Raw genomic sequence first — 25,277 nt, forward strand, 5'->3', positions numbered from 1 at the left:
TAAAGATAGACAATAAGTATCTGAATACTTACGATTCGGCCAGGGGCTTCGCCCTTGGAGGATTTTTGGGGACCAGTTCGTCATCTGAGTCCAAACTGTCCTGGAGGATCATCTTCCCCCTCTTGGGCGCCTCCTCCTTTGGGTGTTCGGAGGCCGCCCTCTTCTTCTTCCTCCCCTTACAAGGGGAGTCGCTTTCCGCCTCCTCCTCATCTTCTTCTTCCTCGTCTCCCTTGTTGGAGGAGGGGGCTTCAGTCTCTCCGAACATAGCGTTCGAAGGACTCTTGTGGCGGGGGCCGCCCTTGGCCTCCTTCCCCTTCTTCTTCTTGGCCTTCTTCTCCGGCGCCTGATACGGCACCGGGATCAACATCTCCGTTAGCTGGGAGGTGGCCAGGACCTTTGAGCGGCGCCGAACAGTTGATCCACTACGCCTTTGCCGTCCAGCCCTGTATGAAAGACATGCAATGTGACTTACATTATATTTGAAACACTGACAGGATAAGTTTTCAAAAAGTTTATTTTTACCGCTGAGGACAGGTTCTCGATGTTGAGTCCGATGTCCTCGGTCTTCTTCGGCCATGTTTTTTGGGCCTTGAAGAGCTGCTTCCAAATGTCTTCATGCGTTGTGCCGAAGAAGCGCTTCAGGGTCCGTGGCTCCTCCGAATTGAACTCCCACATGTGAGAGGCCCGGGATTGTCAAGGGAGCGTGCGGCAGAAGAGCATCACTTGAACAACGTTTCTGAGACCGGTGTTTTTACCTATCATGTTGGCGATGTGTTTTTGCAGCATCTGTACCTCCGCTGTGGACCCCCAATCCAAGGCCTTGGTGGTCCAGGAAGTGAGTCTTGTGGGGGGTCCGAATCTGAAGTTAGGTGTGGCCGCCCAGCTGGCGTTGCGTGGTTCGGTGATGTAGAACCACTCCTGCTGCCACACCTTGACCGTCTCCATGAACGCCCCTTTGGGTCAGACGGTGTTGGGGAGCTTGCTTACCATGGCCCCACCGCAATCCGCATGCTGACTGTCGACCACCTTCGGCTTCAGATTGAAAACCTTAAGCCGTAGGTCGAAGTGTGGTGGGATGCGGAGGAGAGCCTCACACACGACGATAAATGCCGATATGTGGAGAAAAGAATTCGGGGCTAGATCATGGAAATCTAACCCGTAGTAGAACATGAGGCCCCGGACAAAGGGTTGGAGGGGAAATCCCAGCCCTCGGAGGAAATGTGGAATGAATACGACCCTCTCGCCGGGCTCTGGGACTTGGTTGCGAGATATTCAAAAAATATTCATGAATTTCACAAAAACTTTCATTGATTTAAACAATGCTCACCGATTCAAAAACTTCCATTGCGCCCTACTTGAACCGAGTTAAGACAGCAGCCAAAGAATTAAATCTTTCAAAAGATTGCAGTAGCATCCTCTGAATAACGTACTCATTCAGCCATTTTATCTCTCGATGGTCTCGATCACGGAGTTCGTTTGGATCGATGTGTTCTCCTCCTTGTTCCTCTTCTTGTTCTTGGGGACTCCGGAGCCGGACTGCCAGACTGGGCACAATAAGCGGAAGGAAGGAAGGAGAGTTTCCAAATGAAGTTTCTCCCTCTTCCTCGTTATACCTATGGAGATGTGGCTCATTGGGCTCATTGGGCTAAGTCCCTTTCGGAACCTTGCCTGCTTCTTAGCATCAGTGGACACTTCCTCGGGAGCGTAACGTGCAAGATTCCTGAACTCTTGGCTATAAAAATCCACAGTCAGCTTGCCCTGGGTGAAGTTACATAACTCCTCTCTTTTGTGATCCATTAGGCCCTCTGGGACGTGGTGCTCGCGGAAAGCTTCACTAAAATCCACCCAGGTAGTAACCTGACCCACTAGATGCATAGCTTCATGGTTCTCCCACCAAAGACTGGCAGGACCTTCAAGGTGGTATGCAGCATAGGTGAGCTTGTCGGCTTCAGCTACGTTGGCATAATGTAACTTGTGAGTGATGTTGCGGAGCCAGTCATCAACGTCGAGTGGTTCAACGAAGTGGTGGAAAGTTGGCAAGTACAACTTGATGAAATCATGGATGGACACCATCGCATTTCTCTGTTGGTGTGCGGTGTTCTGCTCGATACACTCAAGCAGCCGGCTAGTTTCATGTTTGTTCCTCTCCGTTTCCAGCATGACCTCAGCTAGGGAGGGTGGATAGGATAGATTTTCATTCCTGGCCCCACTTGCTTCACCCTGCTCATGGGCAGCATGGGTGCTCCGAGTGTTAACCATCCTAGAAAAGACAAAACCATGGTTTAGACAAGGATGACAAAAGCTCTAGCATGGAGTGCATAATGTAATGGACGACACAGAATGCGGAGATGAACATCTATACAAAATGGTAACAAGGAAGCTGCCATATATACACCATCGGTTGCACACACTATCCAAAATTTAGTACAAGCCCAAGCTAGAGTACAAACTACGGTGAAGAATGATACATGTCATCAGAGGCATTCCAAGCTCACATACATTATTTATCTACGCCTTCGGAACTCAGTACACACCTAGTCATATCCCACAAGACACGCAGGACTGTGGAAGATACAACAACTACCATTCTACTACTACCATGAACCACCTCAGGCATCTCCGTAGTAATCCTCGTAGAGGTTACCTTCATGACCCGGAAGCTGGACGTGGTGATCTGGAAACTCTCTATCACATGGAGCCTGTGGTCCAAATGGACACAGGTATGGGCACAGTCCCACAACTGGTGGTAGACGAGGACCACGTGGAAGGGTGATGCCTCCGACATCGGGCCAATCCATGCAGTCTGGCAGTGGAGATCATATTGGATACAGTGTGACATATCAAGATATCCGGTCTAGACGATATGTGCTAGCTATGTCAGAGTAGTCCAGTGGCATGCCCGGGCAGCATAAAGTTCCATCTGGAGGGCACGAACCTCCCGATCCCGGTCCTCCATGAATTGTGTAGCAGTCTGAAGTGTCGGCTCCTCATGAGAGGCATTAGTGTAGAGACCAGTAAGATAGCCCTCCTCGGTAGGGAGTGATGCTGGCATGTAACCGAACTCGGTGTTCTATAGCAATCCGTGCCTAGCTTGGATTATGGTCATCATCGAATAGGCAGTATCCTGAACAGACATCTGATAGTAACTCCGAGCCCATACGACCAGTGGATAGGATCGGTAGCTCCAGGATACGAGGGGTATATCCTGACGATGCACAGGTACTGGCTTTGCTTAAATTCTGGTACTGTTCCTCTACGGTGTACTCGGGATACCAACGGTAACCAGTCTCAATCATGACGCAAACCAACATGGCCATGTGACCTAGCACATCGATGCACCAGGTCAAACGGACAACCTGATAGGAGGTGCGAGAAGCCATCTGAAACATGAGATAATGCAAAGGCATTAGAATGTGTAGGAGAAATCGGACAACATAACGACTATAAATGCTCAAAAATTATTTTGAGACATCCTACAAAAATGATAGCATAGCCACTTAACATCATAATATCAAGGTTCCGAGATCAACTATCAACACATGGAAGTAGTAGAAAGTAGACTGAGGCTTGAATCCATCAATCCTATAAGTTTATGGATTAGTAACACGTGATCCTGATAGAATGATCGGAGGCCTAGTTCTTAATCCCCGTAGAAAAGAGGCTGACTCAGCGAAGAGAAGTAAAAAGAGCCCTACGTTCCCTTCCAGAATCAATTCCTTTACATATAACTAAAGCATTTCTAGACTCGACATCTACCAGTTTGGCTTGTTGATCCTACATGCAGTCCGACTCTGATGCCAACATTGTCAGGACCCCGATCCTAATCACACCGATCTAGCATGTAATATATCATATCACTGTGCGGCCTCACGCACGGTAACCCATGGCTGACACCTTACCTTGGCCGGGACTGTTTGCGCCTTTTGGCTCACGTATATGATAGTGTCACTAGCATCTATCTGACAGAGAACCCAGGCCGACATTACTAGTCGTAAGCCCAATGTTGCACTAAATTACTGGGACAAGCATACATGACCCAATGATGCACGTGTCGATTAGCAGCGAGTGCAACCGAGCTATAGCAAGCTAACAAGACTCCGATGAATACCACGTGACATTTCCCCGAAGGGACAAACACAGGAGCAGTGAACGGCACATGCTGGTCAACCCATGTGTTCTGGAGCAGTAGCAAGCTACCATGGCTCAGTGGAAGCACTAGGAGGCATTTCCCAATAAGATAAGCTACCAAAAATAATTAAACAACTACGTGTTGAATCCCACACATGCCAAGCATTTCAATAACATACACACAATATGCTTGATATGTGCAAATACAACATGGCATCACAACAAAACTCTACGTCTAAAAGTATTTATTTAAAAGGCTCCGAAGAGTCATACATAACATTTGCATACATGTATGGGTCTTTTGACCCAACACTCAAGTCATACAAACATACAAGCACATGCGGAGACGACGACGAGGAGCTCGGCAGTGGCGGCCGGCGTTCGGGCAAGCGTGCAGGTGGCGTTGCAGTGCACAAGCTGGCGGGCTAAGGCACTAGCGAGGCCCTACGTGAGGTGGTGAGTGCGTGGGACACGCCGGACTGGCCGTTTGGTGGCTGGAGACGCATCGACTACGAGTTTAGGCGGCGGCGCGTTCGGTTGCAGGCGGTGCGGTGTCTATGGCATGTAACAGGGGAAACAGAGAGGGGGTTACGGGTCCGTGGCTCACGACAGTTGTAGTGGTGACCTCAGCGAGCTCGGGGAGGGGCTGGAGTTGGCGGGAGGTCGCCGACGATCTCGTCGGTCGAACGGGGAAGGCGAGGTCGGGGAGGTCATGTCGGGGCGTGCGAGCGCTCGGGTCTCGGCTGGCTCGATGAAGCGGACGGCGGCCGCGCTCGTAGACACGGTGAGGAGACGATGAGAGCACGGTGGCTACGCGGGCAATGGCGACGAGCGAGTGGCGGCTTCGGCCATGGCGGGGAGAGGCGCGAGGGAGAGAACAGGGGGGAAGTGAGGGTGTCGGATACAGTGGCGGAGCCAAGATTCGAGTATAGGGGGGCCGAATACGTATATTGATCGAATCTCGCTGATAATTACTAGTTGCTTCTACTAAAATTGTTGATCGTTGGGGGGGGGGCAGGCCCCTGCTCGTCCCCCCTGGCTCCGCCCCTGGTCGGATAGCTCGGGACGGCACCGAGGAAGCGGGTCGAGGCGTTGCGGTGGCATAGAGTGATGCAGGCAAGCAGCCAGGAGGCGTGGCGCCTCGCGCGCGTGCGTTGTCCCTCCTCTGCCTACTGGCAGAGGTAGGTGATGACTGGAGCGGGCCAGCTGGGCTGGGCCGGCGCAGGTAAGTGACCCGAGGCCTTTCTCTCTCTTTCTATGTTTTCTGCTTTCTATTTTCTGCTGTAGTTTTGGATTTAGTAAAAATGCTAAATCATTTAATTAAATCTGGAAAATTGTGGCACTGTTAGAACTATTTCCAACAGCCCTCAACCGTTTTTAGAAACATTTGGGCATTTAAAATATTTATAAGATTTAAATGCCTAAATCAAATACTTTATGAATTAATTTGAAGATACAGAGTAACCCAGAAAAATGTGCACCATGTTAGGTAGAGGTTCTGGACCACTTCAAAAATGATAAACTTTTATGGATGGCATTTTGGGTTCACTGAAATCATTTTTAGTTAATCCTGGTATTTTCAGGGTATGTTGATCCCATTTCAAGGTTAAAAGAAATTTAGATATGGCGCAACAACCAACTAGTCCAAGTACATAGCTATACTAGGTTGTGACAATATTGGGCGAGGTGGATTTTGCCGTTGACTCTATGTAGATCGAAGATTTGTCTGAATTGTTGTTACCTGGTTGCATGGCGTACTACGTCGCTGAAAATCATCTGGCGAGAACATACACTGTACAGGTAACGCGGCAGCCTCGAGGTGATTGATCCGCATCTCCCCTCGCGGAGAAGGGCGCGTGCAAGGCAGCCTGAAAAACCACACAAAAAAATGTTGTTGCTTACGGTATGCTAGAAGGATCGAGGACATACACAAACACACATAAACGAAGCAATCAGGCAGCGCAAGAAAGTCCGCACGCATCGAAGCTGTGTACAGCGGCCGGACAATCCACTCGCAGCACCGGGTGCACTGCAGTAGAGGATGCATGTGGTAGCAGGAGTATCACACTACCACTACTTGTAGGAGGAAGGCGCTGAACCGACGCGACGGCGCGTGTCTCGGCGCGGCGCACCACGTCTCGGCATGCGGTGTGACGCGTTTGGGTCCTTGGACACGCAGGAGCCTACGTGTACGTCGATATCTATTGACTCGCCCATGCAAGCAGACACGGTAACCGAATACAAGCCAGCCCACGTACTGTGAGCCTCGGTAACAGCACAATCTGTGGCCGGCCTGCACCACGGCCCACAGCTATACCCTGCAAACTAATTGCTCCTGCGTGGCCGAGGTGTGAGCAATACCACGTCGAGTTCATGCTTAAAGCGTATATGTCGGGGGAGATTAGTACAGGATCAGCTCTTTAGATGAGATCGTAGGATCAATTCAAACATTTTATTTTTAGATAATCCAAAAAATCTTAAAAATTGTAAAATACCTGTGGGGTATGTCTATAACTTCGAAGAATAATCAGCTCAAAACTCGATCTAGAGCTAGAGATTCGAAAAAGACAAGTTCTACTATAAATAGTGCCAGCATTGGTGTGAATAGTATTTGACACTATTTACTTCTGTTTTTGTCCTTTTTGTTCCTCTAAGTGTAGTTTGAATAAGAAGCTGAAACTTTTTAAGTTTGTACATCAAACATGAATGAGTGTCTTTAAAAAAATACAAAATTTTTGGACATGTTTTCTATTTAAAAAAAAATCGATCTCAGTCATCTCATCTAAAAACAGATCCTATACAAGTCTTCCCCCTGTAGATGTCCAAAATCCATCCATGTTGGGCTACTTCTAGCCGGATCCCAATTCCCCTGTCTCTTCTTTTATTCCGGCATCGGTAATTAGCATATTGTAATGATGGATTTGGACAGGAGTAAGACGACATGCAGGCCCACGCAATCAGTCAGATAAGTGTGATTCGAATTGGGATTATTGTCCTTTTCTTTGGGACAAATAAGTATTTAGCAGAAATCAACCGGGACTGACTGGGATTATAAAGTACAGGGTGACAATTTCAAAGATTTTAAGTTCAAGATTTGATTTTGACCGAGAGCATGAATTCAAAGGTTGATTCAGACTATTCTCTCCTGCGGGACTACTAAGCAGAAGCTACGGTAGCCGCACAACAAAAATTAGGCAGTAAAACTAAAATTATACTCTTTCTGTCCGAAAATACTTGTCTCAGAAACGGATGTATCTAGACGTATTAAAGGGGACATGTGCATTGCTTAATTAAACTTACATCCTCTTTCTCTGAAGGAACGGTGTTCTTTACTTTTGTAAGGCCTATTTAGCCGTTTTATATGCAATTCTGCATTATAACATTCGTACTGCTAGCGAACATGTTTGTGCATTGTAGTGAGAACAATTGTTTTATCTAAGCCACTTTTACCATTTCGATTCAGTTTTGATTCTAAATCATCAAATTCATGGCGTGCAACTATGGCCACACTCAGGCAACATCTTGATGTGCCGCTTGATACTGAGAAAAGGACGTGTCTACGAATTAGGTCTAGTTAAGAAAAATGCATATATTTGTCATCATCACGTGTAGTGGAAAATTTAGTTTGAAACCTCCGGCCTATTGATCGTTGCGATGCATACAACCATTTTTGTAAAGTTGATGTATGGCAACGAGGCCGCAATCATCGACAAATAGAATACAAGACATAGATAACTACAGACGAACCATGTTAAAGGTTTCAAATCAACACTTATTATTAAGTCGACTTCTCGAGCGATAATGCCTTCAAGAAGAATTAAACGCTCCCGCGTCTTCGTCGTCCAGTCTGACTGTAAATGGTCAGACAAGTATTTCTTCCTACGAGACAACACCTTGAACAAGATAATGACGCAAGTTCATCGTTCCCGAGACTAACAAATCAACGATACAAAAAGGATTTTCACCCCAGATATGAAGCGGTGTTTCAAACACCATCTTGAACACAGACGTGCTTCCAACTCTGAAGGACATAACTTGTTTTCATTGTGTGCCTACTTGAGATCTCTCCAGGATCCTGCTATTGTACTTTAACACTGCTATGGTTTGATATGTGGCAATCAGAAATGGTTGAGGAAACCTCCATTCCGAGGGAAAATTTAGATATAAGCACAAATTTCCTTTAGAAAAGAAACATGTATAATGAACAACAACCTCATGTTCAAAGAAAAGACAGGCTAACTGCAGATCTGATATGATCATACATTATTCTCAATACAAACATACACGCATGCAGTACAGTAGACTGGTTTATTTCACGACAATTCAATTGATCGTGTGATCAGGTGCTAAGCTTACGAAAGGTCATGGCTGCGCCATCCACTGGCCTTGGGTGCGGAAGGTAATTAATCTGTGCATCGGGATTGATCAACTCCCATATGATACATTAAATATGAATCAATATCTTCTTTATATCCTAACTTAGTTAATTACTTAAGCTAAGCAGAGCTAGTGTTCTACTCACTCATAGCCAACGCAGAGATGATGCAGGATGATGGTGACCTGCAGCCTAGCGAGCATGTTGCCTGCGCAGATCCGAGGGCCACCTCCGAACACCTGGTATGTTCCTGGCTTTGCCGGTTCCTGCATTCATATGCCCTCTTAGATTATCACGCAAAGAATATAGCTTCTATAATTCAAAAAATCACTTCTATTTTTCACTCTAAAATGCAAATAATATCATCTATGTAGGATATGGTGTGTGAATTTTATGCACACAAACCTTTTGTTTCGAAATAGGGCCACTTATGGGAACTGTGTAAAAATGGTAATATAGTTATTTGCTTTATTTTTATTTAAATAGTACATGGTCATATTTTTTAACCACAACTCACATGCACATAGTTCATATAACTTGCTTGTATATATGGTTTTATTTTATTCAGATTTTTTTAGCCATCATTTTGTTTTCCGAAAACTGGCCAGGGGATAAATTGCTTTGAAATATAGTAGCTTAAGGTGGTTAAGTGAGCTCAAATAGGAAAAAAATCTGAAGCAAACCGATATTCTAGAGGAGGAGTGGGTTTTTTCCTGAGTTGATCGATGCATGATGATAAACATGAATTGCACCTGACAAGTACTAGATAGCATACTTACATCCCATCTGTCAGGATTGAAGGAGAGGGGATCCTGGTAGTAATTGGGATCGGTGTGCACTGATGTCAACCACACCAGCACGGCCCATCCCTTTGGTATGGTGTAGCCGCGGTACTCCACATCCTTGTTCGTCACACGGTGGACCATTGGGGCGATGTTGGCCATCTGAATTGTCTCCTCCACCACCTTCGCGGTGTACTTCATCTTTGGGATGTCATCGTGGGTAATCATCAAACCCATTGACGTAGACCCACCTTTGCTTTTGCTCATCGCTACATTCTCATCCCGAAGCTTAGCAAGGACAACCGGGGATTTTGCGAGGTGGTAGACAGCCCACATGATGGCGATGGTAGTGGACTCGTAGCCGGCGATGACGAGGGAGATGATGTTATGTACCACCTCCTCGTCACTCAATTTCTTCCCGTGCTCATCCTTCATCTGCATCAATCCGCTCATAAGATCATCACACTCCTTGTACATCTTCCTTGCTTGCAGCTCCTCCCGGAAGACGGCATCTAGCTTCTGGCGACACTGCATATCATTAATTTGTAAGATTATTTTCTTAATTTTTCTACGGTACAAAATATGATTGTAAAACCGTACTTGTTATATCTCGAAGGAATAAAACCAGATTGCATATTAAGTGGTTTAGAATTTCACAACCGATTGAGTGGAATTTTAAGAGTTGACATGGTTGCACATTTCTATATCAAAATTACACACATTTTCTAGAACATGAACTACCATGCTTGTAGTGGAGAAAGAATGGGTGGTCAAGATCATTAATTTACAAACAAGTACTTCCTCCGTCCCATAATATAAGAGCGTTGTTGACAACAGTATTGTCAAAAACGCTCTTATATTATGGGACTAAGGGAGTATTTGTTTTGGTGGAATTAGATATATACATTTAGAAAAATGGGCAAAAATTGAGCAAATAAAATACCTTTTGTGCAGTGTGAGATGTTGTCCCTGGAATATCAAAGGGGAATGCCCGTAGACCATCAAGCAATTTGCCGAACCACATATCAATCTTGTCTGTCAAAGGCGACGGCTCCATGCTTATGAACATCTTGCAGATGTTGGCAAAAGTCACCTGCAACCATTGGTTAATCAAGCTTGAGTTTAGCATTATTGCACTAGATTAATTATGATAATATTGTTTGCCCAACCAGTTTTTCTGCACAAATGTTCAACTACGTTTTGCCTCTTTATTAGTACTAGATTTCTACAATGAATTAAAAATTTGAACACAATATATAGAACATATTTGTAGCCCATGGCGAATAACAATTTTCAGATTTCCAGCCAGTTTTTGCACTCCTCTTGGAACTACAATTACACAAACAAAAAAGTTATGGCACAGACAAACGTTCAATTTAAACTAGAAAAATGGAGTAGAATTGCACAAAAAAGTGCAATTTCAACAACAAGAACAACAACAAAATTAAAGAGGAAGTCCAACTGCAGCAAAAATAACAATGTGCGATTGCATAAAAAACGTACAACTGCATAAAAACAATACAACTGCAATAAATACAAAATCGGAAAAAGGGACTATCATAAGTGTCACAGCTGTGATGTGAACACATGGCAACGCCGAATTTTTTCATGACAAGTTTAGTGATGCGAGGATAACAACTTTAGTTGTCAAGCATAACAATTTTTTTCGGATAGCTAATTTTAATATATTTTTCTTTTCGGATGACAACTTTAGCCACACGTGTGAAACTGTTGAGGAAAATGTGATTTGAACGACATTTCATAATCCTTGGTACAGTAGAGAAAAAAAGCAGCCAACTCCTAATAAAGTAGGACGCCAATAACACCCACACGTGTGGGTGTTAAGGAGTCTGCCCACATGTTTTGTGTGGTGTCTAAGAGGATCAGCCCACACGCCTACGTGTGGGTAAAACAAGTAATGCCCACACGCCTTTCTTTTTTCTCGCGATCTGTCTCACATGCCTACGTGCGGGCAAAATAGATAACGCCCACATGCCCGTACGTCAGGCCTCCTACCTCATGGTCCCACACGCCCCGCGTGACAGTCATCACGCGCCCCGCGGTTGCCATGGTTTGGACCCTCTTCCACGTTCATTTAACTGCAATTGCCATGTTGCTAAACTACAGTTGCCATGTCAGACAACTACAGTTGCCTTGGTTGCTCAATTACAGTTGCCATCTCAGGTCAAGTGCCAGATGGCATTTTTGGACAACTGCAGTTGTTGCCATGTATGGTCTGGTTTACTATATTTGCCATGATTTGAAAAGTTTAAGGGTTGCCACCTACTAATACTAGGCAGTTGCCATGTGTGATCCGCTTTACTACAGTTGTCATGATTTGAAAATTTTAGGAGTTGCCACCTAGTAACACTAGGCAGTTGCCGTGTCGCGCTACAAAGAGACATGACAAAATAACATGTTCGGGTAAAGAAAGAGTTGCCCATCTGCTTACAAGCACATTAGGGCAGTTGCCATGTCCCCTGCAAAACACATGGCAACTGACATTTACGGGTAAAATAGAGAGTTGCCATCTGCTTACAAGCATACTAAGGCAGTTACCATGTACCCTACAAAACACATGGCAACTAGCAGCTTTGGGTGTGGGAGAGGAGACGGGCTTGTGGGCGAACTGATAAATGCCCACACACTAGCACCTGTGCGTGAGCGAAAACTAACGTGTGGTAAACTGCTAAACGCTCACAATCGATCCCTCCGTGTGGTGAAAACGGACGTGTGGGCGACCAGATGAATGACCACACACCAGCCCAGTCTTACGTGGCACCACAAACATACCAACATTCGTGCAACCACAAACGGTCGTGGATCCACACATATGGGCGAGATGCAAATGCCCACACATGTGGGCGTTAGTATTTCCAATAAAGTAATGTGATTTGCAGTTGATTATCTTTTTTATCTCCTTGGCGGCCACAATGGTACCCTTATCCGCCCAGTCTCGCAGGGTAATGATCCTTTTTAGTAGCTTTATTCAATTTCGGAAATCAATTACCATTCTATAACCTGTAACAATTCTTTGTGGGATCAATTCATCTTTATCATTAGGAACAACAGTAATACCTCCCTTCATAGGGACATAATGGACTGGACTTACCCACTGACTATCAGCAATGGTATAAATTATACCTGCCTCCAGAAGCTTTAGTATTTCTTTTCTTACCACTTCTTCCATCTTAGGATTTAACCGTCGTTGGTGATCAACAACCGGTTTAGCGTCTTTCTCCAATTTTATTTTGTGCTGGCATAGAGTGGGACTAATGCCCTTAAGATCATCAAGAGTATATCCAATAGCAGCACGGTGCTTCTTCGGAGTTTTCAATAATTTCTCTTCTTCTTGCTCTACACTACAAGAATATTGTTAATACATGACAGTTTCAGTCCGTCACAGACCTATGTAAAATTGTCATGCAAAGGTATGTGTGACGGATTTAAAATCCGTCATGTATATCGCGTCATAATTTGACCACCGTACACTCCATGAGGATCATCGAAAACCGTCACCGGCCATGACGGATCTTGACCGTCATGACTATGGTGCTCATAACGGCATTAACTTCTATGCCACATCACCATATGACATGGATCTGACATGGCAGCCTGTGTAGTAATCAGCCCATCTAAGTTTTGGCCAACTAAATTTCAGCCCTGTCCAAGAGTGGCGGCCCATATAGCAATCGACCCAATTATAATTTAAGCCCATTAATTTCAAGGCCCACTAAAATTCACGCATCTCTCATTTTCCATGGAAAATTTACGCCAATAAGAATTTGACAGAAAGTATATGCTCATGTCAATAGAAAAACAAAATTACAACAACATATCCAAAAATACACTTCTACAGGAGTGGAAAAAAAGACCCAAAAAACCTTAATTTTACAAGCATGTCCCGAAGAACACTATCCTACTCTACAACCAGCACCACGCCCACCAAGCGATGGCCACTCTTATCAGGCGGCCACACACCAACTAGGGGTCTTCCAAGCGGCAGATCCACCCGTCCATGCCAAAGTTGTTAAAACGCATGTCTTTCTTGTTGAAAATGCTACCATAACCAATATCTGCCACATGATGAAAAATATGTTGCGTTATAAAAAATTACAGCCAGTAGGTTAACTACAAGTAGCTTACTACACATTATCAAGTTCTATATTTTTTCACTCCCAAGATGCAAAGTAGTGCAACACATTAACAAAGGTGTGAGAAGAAACAACTGGTGGCAACAAAAAGAAATGATGAGCATACATAGATCAATAGAGTTGGAAGTAAACTCCATTTTTCTTATTTTTAAAAATCACTACAGTAAACTTGATAAGAAATGCAGCCCAGCTGAATAATGCGCATTAATGAAAATTCCTAGCCATTGTTTCTCAAAAGGTAAAAAAGAATGAAACAATTCCATGATGATTATGTCTTGATGGAATACCTGTATATGATATTCCACAAGAAAAAGATCTGGCATATGTGGCTTACGATTAATCTAGATGAAAATACATTTGTAAGATACTCCTATAGATAAAAATAGTCCGACTACAGATACAACAGATATTGTGTAGAATACATAAAGGATTGGATCAAGTAGAAGTCAGTTTTTGTATGTATTATTACACATATAAAAATAGTAACTATAGATACAACAAATATTATGTAGTATCACACTTCAGTATATTACGGGCATTACCTGCCCTTACATATTTAGCTAAAAAGGCATAAAAAGTTAGTATAAACATTCTGATTGTATAGCATTCAATATTCATACTTTGTTCCCAAACCATCAAATGCTTGGTACACTCATTAATTAACCAATACAAACAGTTTTGATCATTATAAATTTATAGTTCACGATATCTAAGATTAACTTTGGCATGTTAGTCCAAGGAGATCATCTAGGGATTCAATACAGTGACACATGAATTCTAGGAACTACACAATTAGGATGATATGTCATATCTCAACTAAATAATGCACAATTCACAATGCTAGCTAGTTATTTGCACAATATTTCAAGTGTCTTCTATTGAGTGAATCTATGAGGTAACACAGAAACAGTTGTTGGTGACATTAAAAGATAACTCTAAGTGAAGACAATGTAATTACAGTAAAACATTGTTTCCCCCTCCATACTATCTGTTATTGGTAGTAATCTCATTCAAAATGGATTGAACAGAAAAAGGAAGTTAATCAAGCCACAAAGAAGATAATTTTTGGCATCCAAGCAAAAAGATATATGCAATACACAACGACTAGCAATTTTTTAGTTCTAGCCTACTTATCACGTAGTACATTTTTTCCATTTTCAATAAGAATACTATTACAGTGACCTACATATATTTGTAATATAATCTGACCTACATATATGAATGTTTTAGCATCTCTCAGTTCTTTTTAATTCACACACCAGGCTAAACATCCGGTTAGCCATACTTCTACCTTATCTTACCAGGCTAAAGATCATCATCAACTCTGGAGCTATTCCAGTGGCATTAAAAGGATGTTTTTGGGCATCATGAGAGAAGGTTAATTCCAATTTTGCAAGTCTCGACACTTGAACTGATCAGAAATTTCACATCAACATAACCACAGACACGGCTAACTACAATTTATAAATCCATGCAAGTTAAACATGTCAAAACTACGTTGAAATCCACATATATTATTTTCCTTTTAATAGGTGTATATCTAAGAAATTAGACATACTAACACATGTATGTTGCGCTACATATATATGATTACTTAGAATGATACATAATCCAGATAAACGGCTTGCATATTCTGACAATGTGTGTGGTTTCTTAATATTTACGCATTTTTATGACATCCAAATTTATAGTTATTTCCAGTTAATAATTAGACAGTGTTTCAGGTAAATAATTCGGTTTTTTCTCAAGTACTACATACACGCATCTGCAAAACAAGTTGATTCTGGCAAGATACAGAGTCACAGCTGAATTTATATCTAACAGGTTGAAGTTACCAAATTAACTCCCAACAGATCTGTACCAAAGCAACATGAAGACCGGTGCATCTTAGAATTTTTTTAGCTATATCATACTATGGATTAGCATTAGCTTGCACTGATTAAATTATGTGTAACAGTGCAAGAGAACCAGATCCACAAAAGCATCAACAACTAACCAAGCTCACATGTTCATCTAAGCAATTGAATCCACCACTAAACTGAACAAAAACATGATTCGTATTTAGATTGTAGGTAGCATCTAGATTTGGGCGTAAAGGGGGGAGATGGGATAAGCTCACCACGCTAGGAGGGCAGAACGCAACCGTCGGTGAGCTCATTCATGTGGTGCAGGATAGGAGGCCAAGGGGGTGGTGGACAAGCTACTTCACCTCCTCCGGAGGAGAGAGCTCGTTGGGGACAGCCACGTCAAGGAGGAGGACGTCCTGTACACCATTGGATGGGTGGAGAAGGAAGTAGTCATTAGTAGGATAGAAATCAACCCTAATAAATAGTACAGCCAAGTACACCAAGTAACCAAAAGACATCATTTTGTTGCTTCGTATGTTATCTCCGGTGCTTCAAATTATTTGGCGAAGTCTTGTGCATGTTTGTGTTACCTGTAATTGCTGAGTGCTGGTTGTAGAACAGGTCCTGTGTCTATATCATATATGTTATTTTTATCTTTATATCCAGCTACAACTATATATGGTTCAGAATTCCCACCTTCAAGTTCTCTTCTCCTATGTGTGTATTAAGATTGTGTAGGCTACAGCTGTAACCTCGGATAAATATCAACAACTCTATACTGGAGGCTGCAGCTATGATTTTATTGCCAATTAATTGGTAAGTTTTTCTCTAAATATAATTGGCATTAGCATTTCTTCAGGATCCATTCTATTTGACAGTTTGATCCCTTATTTATACAATTGATAGAGTTATTTGAATAAGTAAATCTTTGAACACTCTTCTAACAATATAGATTTTTTAAGAAATATTGATTTGTATATGATAATATAGATTCTTTGAACACACTCACAGTATTTGATTATTGTTTCGCCCCTTGCTGTACATATTTTGTAGTGACAACACCAGAATTGGTATGCTCTTGCCTGAGCTTATAATTCAGGGCTACTGAAAACCATGATTACCAATGCTCAACACAGGTGTGTATAGATGCAAACATTATATGCATCTAGCAGGGCAACGCCCAACACCCAGCAAAAAGGCGCAACAGACCCACGAACAACTAAACAAACGGATTGTTAACCTGGAAAAAGAGCGGCGCAGCGAAGTAGGCAGCCCGCTTCTGGTAAAAGATTAAATTGCATATTTGACAACAATTTGTCCCCAAAATTAAAAACAAGATGTCCACTACAGACTAACCACATCTAGCACAAGCAATCTGTCCCATCAAATTGTTTACTCCAGGCAATATAGGCACGGCAGCACAACCTTACCTGACGCCATGGCGATTGTTCAGGGGAAGGGCGTGCTTCTGCTGTACCAGTGATCCTCCTTGAAGGTCGAGAATGAGGAGCAGCACCGGCGTTCGCCGCGACCGTCATCGAGTAGGACAAGGACGCAGTGTCCGCCCTCCTCCCAGAGGGGCGGCTGCAGGGTGCGCCACGTCTGTGGATCCTGGGGGAGGAGATCCTCCGCGCCGCCCTGCTCGAGGTGGAACATCAGAAGGCGAGGGCGCACGTGGGGGCGCTAAAGACGGTGGAGAAGAGCCGCCAGAGGCCATCAGACATGCGCCAATAACGAAGGCGATGAGAGAGGCCGAAACCCTAGCACGGGTGTGGGATTTGGGCGAGCGGTAGAGGCCGGGAAGGGAAAATCTTGCCAGGGGGGAGGATGGAGCCGAAAGAGCCGACCTCGGCGGTGTGCACCGCGCCGGCGATAGCTGCCGGAATCAGGAGTGGGCAGTTGTGGTGGCTGAGGGAACGAAGGAGAGAATGGGGATTAGGGTTAGATGGAGATGGATCGTGGGTTAAATAGGCTGGCTCCAAAATTTTGCCACGGGCCGCGTCGGCGACATAAAATTTCGCATGTCCACGCGCGCGCTCGAAATTTCTGGCGCGTCCTCCTTTTATTTTTAACTTCTATTATATTACACATTCAACTGACATATGGTCCAACCAAGAAACCACACACGACACATCAGCGGGAGCCATCGGTGACGGTCCAGATGACGCATAATAAAGAAAGAAAAAGACAAGACTTGCAAGTTGATATGTGACATTTTCCGTGACGGCCCATCGATGTCCATCATAAAGGGCTACCTTTTTCGGAGGGCAGTCACATCCTGCTGATCGATGACGTTTTTCGTGACGGATAAGAGAAAATCGTCATCATCCATGACGATTTCTAGTAACATCACCAGAAATCCGTCATGTATTAACAGGTTTCTTGTAGTGCTGAAATGTTAACACTAATAATAACAGGATATGTCTTCTTTTCATTAAGATAAGCATATTTGAGAGTATCAGGTAATGGTTTAAGCTCAAACACGGGATCACCCTTGGGTGGAGGAGGATCCCCTAGAATTTTAACAGGCAAGTTGTGTTTCAAAACAGGTCCCTGTTTAAAGAATACTTCATCTATTTCCCTTCTTTCATTCATAAACATATCATTTTCATGGTCAAGCAAATATTGTTCTAAAGGATCATTAGGAGGCACGACAATAGAAGCAAGACCAATAATTTCATCTTTACTAGGCAATTCTTTATCATGGGGTTGTCTATGAAATTTAGAAAATTAAAATCATGAGACATATCCCCTAGACCAACAGTAACAATATCCTTTTCGCAGTCTATCTTAGCATTAACAGTATTCAAGAAGGGTCTGCCAAATATAATGGGACAAAATTCATCTTGTGGGGAACCAAGAACAAGAAAATCAGTAGGATATTTAACCTTCCCACAGAAGACTTCAACATCTCTAACAATCCCAACTGGTGAAATAGTATCTTTGTTGGCAAGCTTAATTATAACATCAATTTCTTCTATCTCAGCAGGTGCAATATCATGCATAATTTCTTTGTATAAGGAATGAGGTATTGCACTTGCACTAGCACCTATATCACATAAGCCATGATAACAATGATCTCCTATTTTAATAGAAATAACAGGCATGCCAACAACAGGTCTATGGTTACCCTTAGTATCGGGTCTAGCAATTCTAGCAGCTACATTACAGAAATAACTAACATTCCCATCAATATTATCGGCTAAGAGATCTTTAACCATAGCAATACTAGGTTCAACTTTAATTTGCTCAAGAGGTGTGGGTGTTCTAGTATTACTCTTATGAACCACAGTTGAAGCTTTAGCATGATCCTTTATTCTAACAGGGAAAGGTGGTTTCTCAATATAAGCGGTAGGAACAATAAGATCAACATTATAAGTGATAGTCTTTTCTTCAACTTTAATAGGTTCAACTACTTTTACTTCAACGGGAGGATTATATTTAAACCACTTTTTCTTAGGGAGATCAACATGAGTAGCAAAGGATTCACATAAAGAAGCTACTATCTCAGAGTCAAGTCCATATTTGCTGCTAAATTCACGGAAAACATCGGTATCCATAAAAGATTTAACACAATCAAACTTAGGTGTTATACCTGACTCCTTACCGTCGTCGAGGTCCCAATCTTCAGAGTTGCATTTAATTCTTTCCAATAAATCCCATTTGAATTCAATAGTCTTCATCATAAAAGAACTAGTACAAGAAGTATCGAGCATGGAGCGATTATCGAGAGAAAGTCGAGCATAAATTTTTTGAATAATATTTTCTCTTGAGAGCTCATGATTGGGGAATGAATATAACATTGACTTAAGCCTCCCCCAAGCTTGAGCAATGTTTTATCCTTCGCGAGGTCAAAAATTATATATATAATTACGATCACAATGACCAAGATGCATAGGATAAAACTTCTGATGAAATTCCAGTTTCTATCGGTTGTAGTTCCATGATCCCATATCATCACATAGCCTAAACCATGTCAATGCCTTTCCCTTAAATAATCCACAAACTTCATCCACATAGATTATGTGCAAATCGGGATGCAATGTTCCATCTCCTGTAAAAGGACTAGCTAGAAGTTTCTCTATCATACCCGAGGGAATTTCAAAGTAAACATTTTCAGTGGGTTCAGTAGGTTGAGGAGAAACTCTTTGCTCTACTGGTCAGGGTGAAGATACCCGAACAAGCCCCTCAAAGGATTATGTTCCATAGTGACAAGTGACAGTAAATTTCAGCACACTATACAAATTTTTCCTTACCAAATTCTACCTACCAAAGGCGCTTCACTCCCCGACAACGGCACTAGAAAAGAGTCTTGATGACCCACAAGTATAGGGGATCTATCGTAGTCCTTTCGATAAGTAAGAGTGTCGAAACCAACGAGGAGCAGAAGGAAATGACAAGCGGTTTTCAATAAGGTATTCTCTGCAGGCACTAAAATTATCGGTAACAGATAGTTTTGTGATAAGGTAATTTGTAACGGGTAACAAGTAATAAAAGTAAATAAGGTGCAGCAAGATGTCCCAATCCTTTTTGTAGCAAAGGACAAGCATGGAAAAACTCTTATATAAAGGAAAACACTCCCGAGGACACATGAGAATTATCGTCAAGCTAGTTTTCATCATGCTCATATGATTCACGTTCGTTACTTTGATAATTTGATATGTGGGTGGACCGGTGCTTGGGTACTGCCCTTCCTTGGACAAGCATGCCACTTATGATTAACCCCTATTGCAAGCATCCGTGATGTCTACTACACAACCATCTTCTTGTAGACGTTGTTGGTCCTCCAAGTGCAGAGGTTTGTAGGACAGTAGCAGATTTCCTTCAAGTGGATGACCTAAGGTTTATCAATCCGTGGGAGGCATAGGATGAAGATGGTCTCTCTCAAACAACCCTGCAACCAAATAATAAAGAGTCTCTTGTGTCCCCAACACACCCAATACAATGGTAAATTGTATAGGTGCACTAGTTCGGCAAAGAGATGGTGATACAAGTGCAATATGGATGGTAGATATAGGTTTTTGTAATATGAAAATATAAAATCAGCAAGGTAACAAGTAATAAAAGTGAGCATAAACGGTATTGCAATGCGTTGAAACAAGGCCTAGGGTTCATACTTTCACTAGTGTAAGTTCTCTCAACAATAATAACATAATTGGATCATATAAGTATCCCTCAACAGGCAACAAAGAGTCACTCCAAAGTCACTAATAGAGGAGAACAAACGAAGAGCTTATTGTAGGGTATGAAACCACCTCAAAGTTATTCTTTCTGATCGATCTATTCAAGAGTCAGTAGTAAAATAACATGAAGCTATTGTTTCCGTTCGATCTATCCTAGAGTTCGTACTAGAATAACACCTTAAGACACAAATCAACCAAAACTCCAATGTCACCTCAAGTATCCGTGGGTATAATTATACGATATGCATCACACAATCTCAGATTCATCTATTCAAACCAACAGAAAGTGCTTCAAAGAGTGCCCCAAAGTTTACACCGGAGAGTCAAGACGAAAACGTGTGCCAACCCCTATGCATAAGTTCACAAGGTCACTGAACCCGCAAGTTGATCACCAAAACAAACATCAATTAGATCACGTGAATATCCCATTGTCACCATAGATAAGCACATGCAAGACTGTGACGCCCCCGATTTAATCGTACACTAATCATACACGCAAACGTGTACGATCAAGATCAGGGACTCACGGAAAGATATCACAACACAACTCTACAAATAAAATAAGTCATACAAGCATCATATTACAAGCCAGGGGCCTCGAAGGCTCGAATACAAGAGCTCGATCATAGACAAGTCAGCGGAAGCAACAATATCTGAGTACAGACATAAGTTAAACAAGTCTGCCTTAAGAAGGCTAGCACAAACTGGGATACAGATCGAAAGAGGCGCAGGCCTCCTGCCTGGGATCCTCCTAACTACTCCTGGTCGTCGTCAGCGGGCAGCACGTAGTAGTAGGCACCTCCGATGTAGTAGGAGTCGTCGTCGACGGTGGCGTCTGGCGCCTGGGCTCCAACATCTGGTTGCGACAACCAGGTAGAAGGGATAGAGGGAAAAGAAGGAGAAAGCAACCGTGAGTACTCATCCAAAGTACTCTCAAGCAAGGAGCTACACTACTTATGTATGCATTGGTATCAAATGGATTAAGGGTATCATATATGGACTGAACTGCAAAATGCCGGAATAAGAGGGGGATAGCTAGTCCTTTCGAAGACTACGCTTCTGGCAACCTCCATCTTGCAGCAGGAGAAGAGAGTAGATGGTAAGTTCACCAAGTAGCACCGCATAGCATAATCCTAACCGATGATCCTCCCCTCGTCGCCCTGTGAGAGAGCGATCACCGGTTGTATCTGGCACTTGGAAGGGTGTGTTTTATTAAGTATCCGATTCTAGTTGTCATAAGGTCAAGGTACAACTCCAAGTCGTCCTGTTACCGAAGATCACGGCTATTCGAATAGATTAACTTCCCTGCAGGGGTGCACCACATAACCCAACACGCTCGATCCCATTTGGCCGGACACACTTTCCTGGGTCATGCCCGGCCTCGGAAGATCAACACGTCGCAGCCCTACCTAGGCACAACAGAGAGGTCAGCACGCCGGTCTAAATCCTATGGCGCAGGGGTCTGGGCCCATCGACCTTTGCACACCTGCACGTTCCGAACGCGGCCGGAAGCAGACCTAGCCTAGTGGCGTTCCAGTCCAATCCGGCGCACGCCGCTCAGTTGCTGACGTCACGAAGGCTTCGGCTGATACCAAGACGTCGAGTGCCCATAACTGTCCCCGCATAGATGGTTAGTGCGTATAGGCCAGTAGCCAGACTTAGATCAAATACCAAGATCTCGTTAAACGTGTTAAGTATTCGCGAACACCGACCAGGGCCAGGCCCACCTCTCTCCTAGGTGGTCTCAACCTGCCCTGTCGCTCCGCCTCAAAGTAACAGTCGGGGGCCGTCGGGAACCCAGGCCCACCTCTACCGGGATGGAGCCACCTGCCCCTTTAGCCTCCATCTCCAAACAGTATCACCAGTAATGTAACAATGTAAAGTATATAGCATATGCCCGTGATCACCTCCCGAAGTGATCACGGCCCAGTAGTATAGCATGGCAGACGGACAAGAATGTAGGGCCACTGATGGTAAACTAGCATCCTATACTAAGCATTTAGGATTGCAGGTAAAGGTAACAACAGTAGTAGCAAGGACAGGCTATGCATCAGGATAGGATAACGGAAAGCAGTAACATGCTACACTACTCTAATGCAAGCAGTATAGAGAAGAGTAGGTGATATCTGGTGATCAAAGGGGGGGGGCTTGCCTGGTTGCTCTGGCAAGAGAGGGGGGTCGTCAACTCCGTAGTCGTACTGGGTAGCAGCGGCGTCGGTCTCGGTGTCTAGCGAGAGAAGAGGGGGAAGAAACAATAAATATTTAAGCAAACAGATGCATAGCGATGCATGACATGACAAGTATCGGTGCTAGGGGTGCCCTAACGCGGTATGAGGTGATACCGGTGAAGGGGGGAAACATCCGGGAAAGAATCCCCGGTGTTTCGCGTTTTCGGGCAAAGGAGCCGGAGGGGGAAAGTTGCGTGTTTGCTATGCTAGGGGTGTGTGGCGGACGAACGGGCTGTGTATCCGGATTCGTCTCGTCGTTCTGAGCAACTTTCGTGTACAAAGTTTTTCCATCCGATCTACGGTTTATTTTATATTAATTTTAAAAGATTTAAAACAATTTTAGGAAATACTTTAATTTGATTTAAATGGTAAAATGCTATGCGTACACAGTAGAGGCTAGCCACAGCCTATGACATGTGGGGCCAGGGGACCCGGTTGACCCAGTCAACTGTTGACTGCTCAACGGTGTGAATAGTACATGCGGGACCCCCATGTCATTCTCTCTACTAATTTCAACACTGATTTAACATTTATACTTAGCAGTGGACCCCATGTGTCATTTTCCAATTGATTCTAGTTATTTAGTTAATTTTAACAGATGGACCCACATTTCATACATTCAAATTGCGTTAATTTAATTAAATGGATTAATTAGCAATTGGGGGTCCTTCCGGTCAGCGTCTCAAGGGCTAATCAACAGAGCCATTTAGTCCAATTAGTCCCCAATAGTCAGGGACACGATAACTGGCCGGGGTTAACCGCCGGCGACCTTCTGAGCGGCAGAGACACGTCGAAGGTCCACGGGAGCGGCGGACGAGGGCAACAGAAGGCACCCCACAGTCGCGCGCATCTAGGGGGCTTCGCAGCACGCGTTGGAGTTGCCGGAATCGTCGGGAACGATGAGTCCCGCGGTGGTGGAGCCACGGCTTGCTCCGGGATGGTGCACGGGCGCGGCGCGGGCATGTGTGTGCGCGGCCGGTGGTGGTGAGCACGAGCTCCCGACGCGGTGGTGCGGCGAACTTCGGCGAGGAAAACGCGATGGAGAAACGGAAAGCGGGAGCAGGGGGTCGAGGGGGAGTCTCACATCGAGCGGCAGGGGAGGCTCATGAGCTCGGCGGAGGCCGTGGCGGGTCGGAGAGGTGGCCGACGAGGCGCGGGCCGCTGGTGACGAGGCGGTCAGGCAGGGGCGACGACGGGTGGAGCAGAGGGGCAGGCGCGGACATGAGGGGAAGGAGGGAGCCCGGATCCACGACGGGGCCTCCGGGATCCGCCCCTCTCTGGCGACGAGCGGCTTGGCGTGGTATGGACGTGGAGAATCAGGCGACGGCGGCCATGGCAGGAGCTCCAGCACGGCGGTGTCGCGAGGACAGTGGGGCGGAGGCGGCGGTTAGGGCTTGCCAGCGGCGCGACCGGAGTGGCTCGAGGTGGATGCGAAAGGCAAGGAAGAGCTCGGGCGTGAGGCACGGCGGGGGCGCGAGGGAGGTCTCCCTCCCATGGGGCGAGTGGGGAGGGAGTTTAGGGTTCGGTCGCCCCATGGGTGATGTAGGCGCCGGCTGGGCCGGCCTGGTTGGCACCGAGGCCATCTGGGCCATGGCCCAGCAAGGGGGGTGTTCTCTTTTTTTATCCTTTCCTTTTTTCTTTATTTTCTTTTCTGCTTATTTATTTCTCCTATCATGTTTTCTTTTAGCCTTTAATCTATTTTCGAATCTAAAGAGATAAAAGTAGTTTCTAATTTAGTGTATCTAAATATACTACTGCCACATTAACTATGGACCCCAATAAAATAGGTTAGTATTTTGTTAATTGAAAAAGGCATGTAATTAATTGTTTTTGATACTGTCATAATTATTTTAGAGCCTTTAAACATTTCTTCAGAGTTTGGTTTCGCCACCACAATTACCTATGATTTTTCCGACACCTTTAGGACATTTTTATTTTAGCGTTTCAAAACTTTTGTTGCTTGCTTGATTTTGAATTTGAATTTGAATCGTTTTCGAACTAACGCAAGGTTAGCAACAGTAACCGAGGTGACGTGGCATCATTAGCAGAGGGTTACTGTAGCTTAATTATCCGGGCGTCACAATTCTCCTCCACTACAAGAAATCTCGTCCCGAGATTTAAGAGGGGGACTAAGGGGGAAAGGTCTGGTTACGAAATGCTAACGAATCTTCTCAGTCTTGGTTGCTCTTCTTGAAGAGGTCGATCCATTACATTGACGTCTTCATTTCTCTGCTTCAGGTCATCATGGTGATGTCGTCCTTTTCTCGGGAACTCCAACGTACTTACGAATAGGTAAGGGGCAGCTCGGCTACGACAGAATGCTTATGAGGGAAACAATCTGGGGGTTAACCCATGAATGAGCGTAACATTATCTCTCGAGCTGAACATATCGAATACATCAAGAGTAAGGTACGAAGGTACAATAAGAGGTTCCAAGTGGATAGATAGTTGCTCGAAGTCTGAACCAGAGTGAGAAAGGGTTTCAGAGTAGCGAGAGTAAGTATTGCGTCTGATACCAGAATAGAGCACTAGGAAGGTGGCCCGTGAATTAAATACGAAGCCAAGCGCGAGGATTAACTT

The 25,277-nt window shown here is 44.2% G+C and overlaps 1 protein-coding gene and 1 long non-coding RNA gene across 2 annotated transcripts in view; both read right to left on the minus strand.

Annotated features, from left to right (window-relative positions):
* Positions 1–3,367: 3,367 nt before the first annotated feature.
* On the minus strand, positions 3,368–6,175 carry LOC147964088 (uncharacterized). Its single transcript, XR_015607378.1, has 3 exons — positions 6,106–6,175; positions 5,870–5,996; positions 3,368–3,380 (listed from the first exon to the last, which is right to left on the minus strand). It is a non-coding gene; the product is annotated as an uncharacterized LOC147964088 (long non-coding RNA).
* Positions 6,176–8,467: 2,292 nt separating this feature from the next.
* Positions 8,468–25,277, minus strand: part of LOC125516566 (beta-amyrin 11-oxidase-like) — a 29,178-nt gene continuing 12,368 nt past the window's right edge. Inside the window, exons 3-7 of the mRNA XM_087529825.1 lie at positions 12,198–12,268; positions 10,229–10,382; positions 9,283–9,813; positions 8,651–8,769; positions 8,468–8,564 (exon numbers count right to left, since the gene is read on the minus strand). Of these exons, the coding sequence (XP_087385951.1) occupies positions 8,468–8,564; positions 8,651–8,769; positions 9,283–9,813; positions 10,229–10,382; positions 12,198–12,268 (972 nt within the window). The remainder of the gene's footprint in view (positions 8,565–8,650; positions 8,770–9,282; positions 9,814–10,228; positions 10,383–12,197; positions 12,269–25,277) is intronic.

This window comes from Triticum urartu, chromosome 6A (assembly GCF_056163025.1).
Source record: "Triticum urartu cultivar PI428250 chromosome 6A, HENAU_Tu73, whole genome shotgun sequence".
Classification (NCBI taxonomy): domain Eukaryota; kingdom Viridiplantae; phylum Streptophyta; class Magnoliopsida; order Poales; family Poaceae; genus Triticum; species Triticum urartu.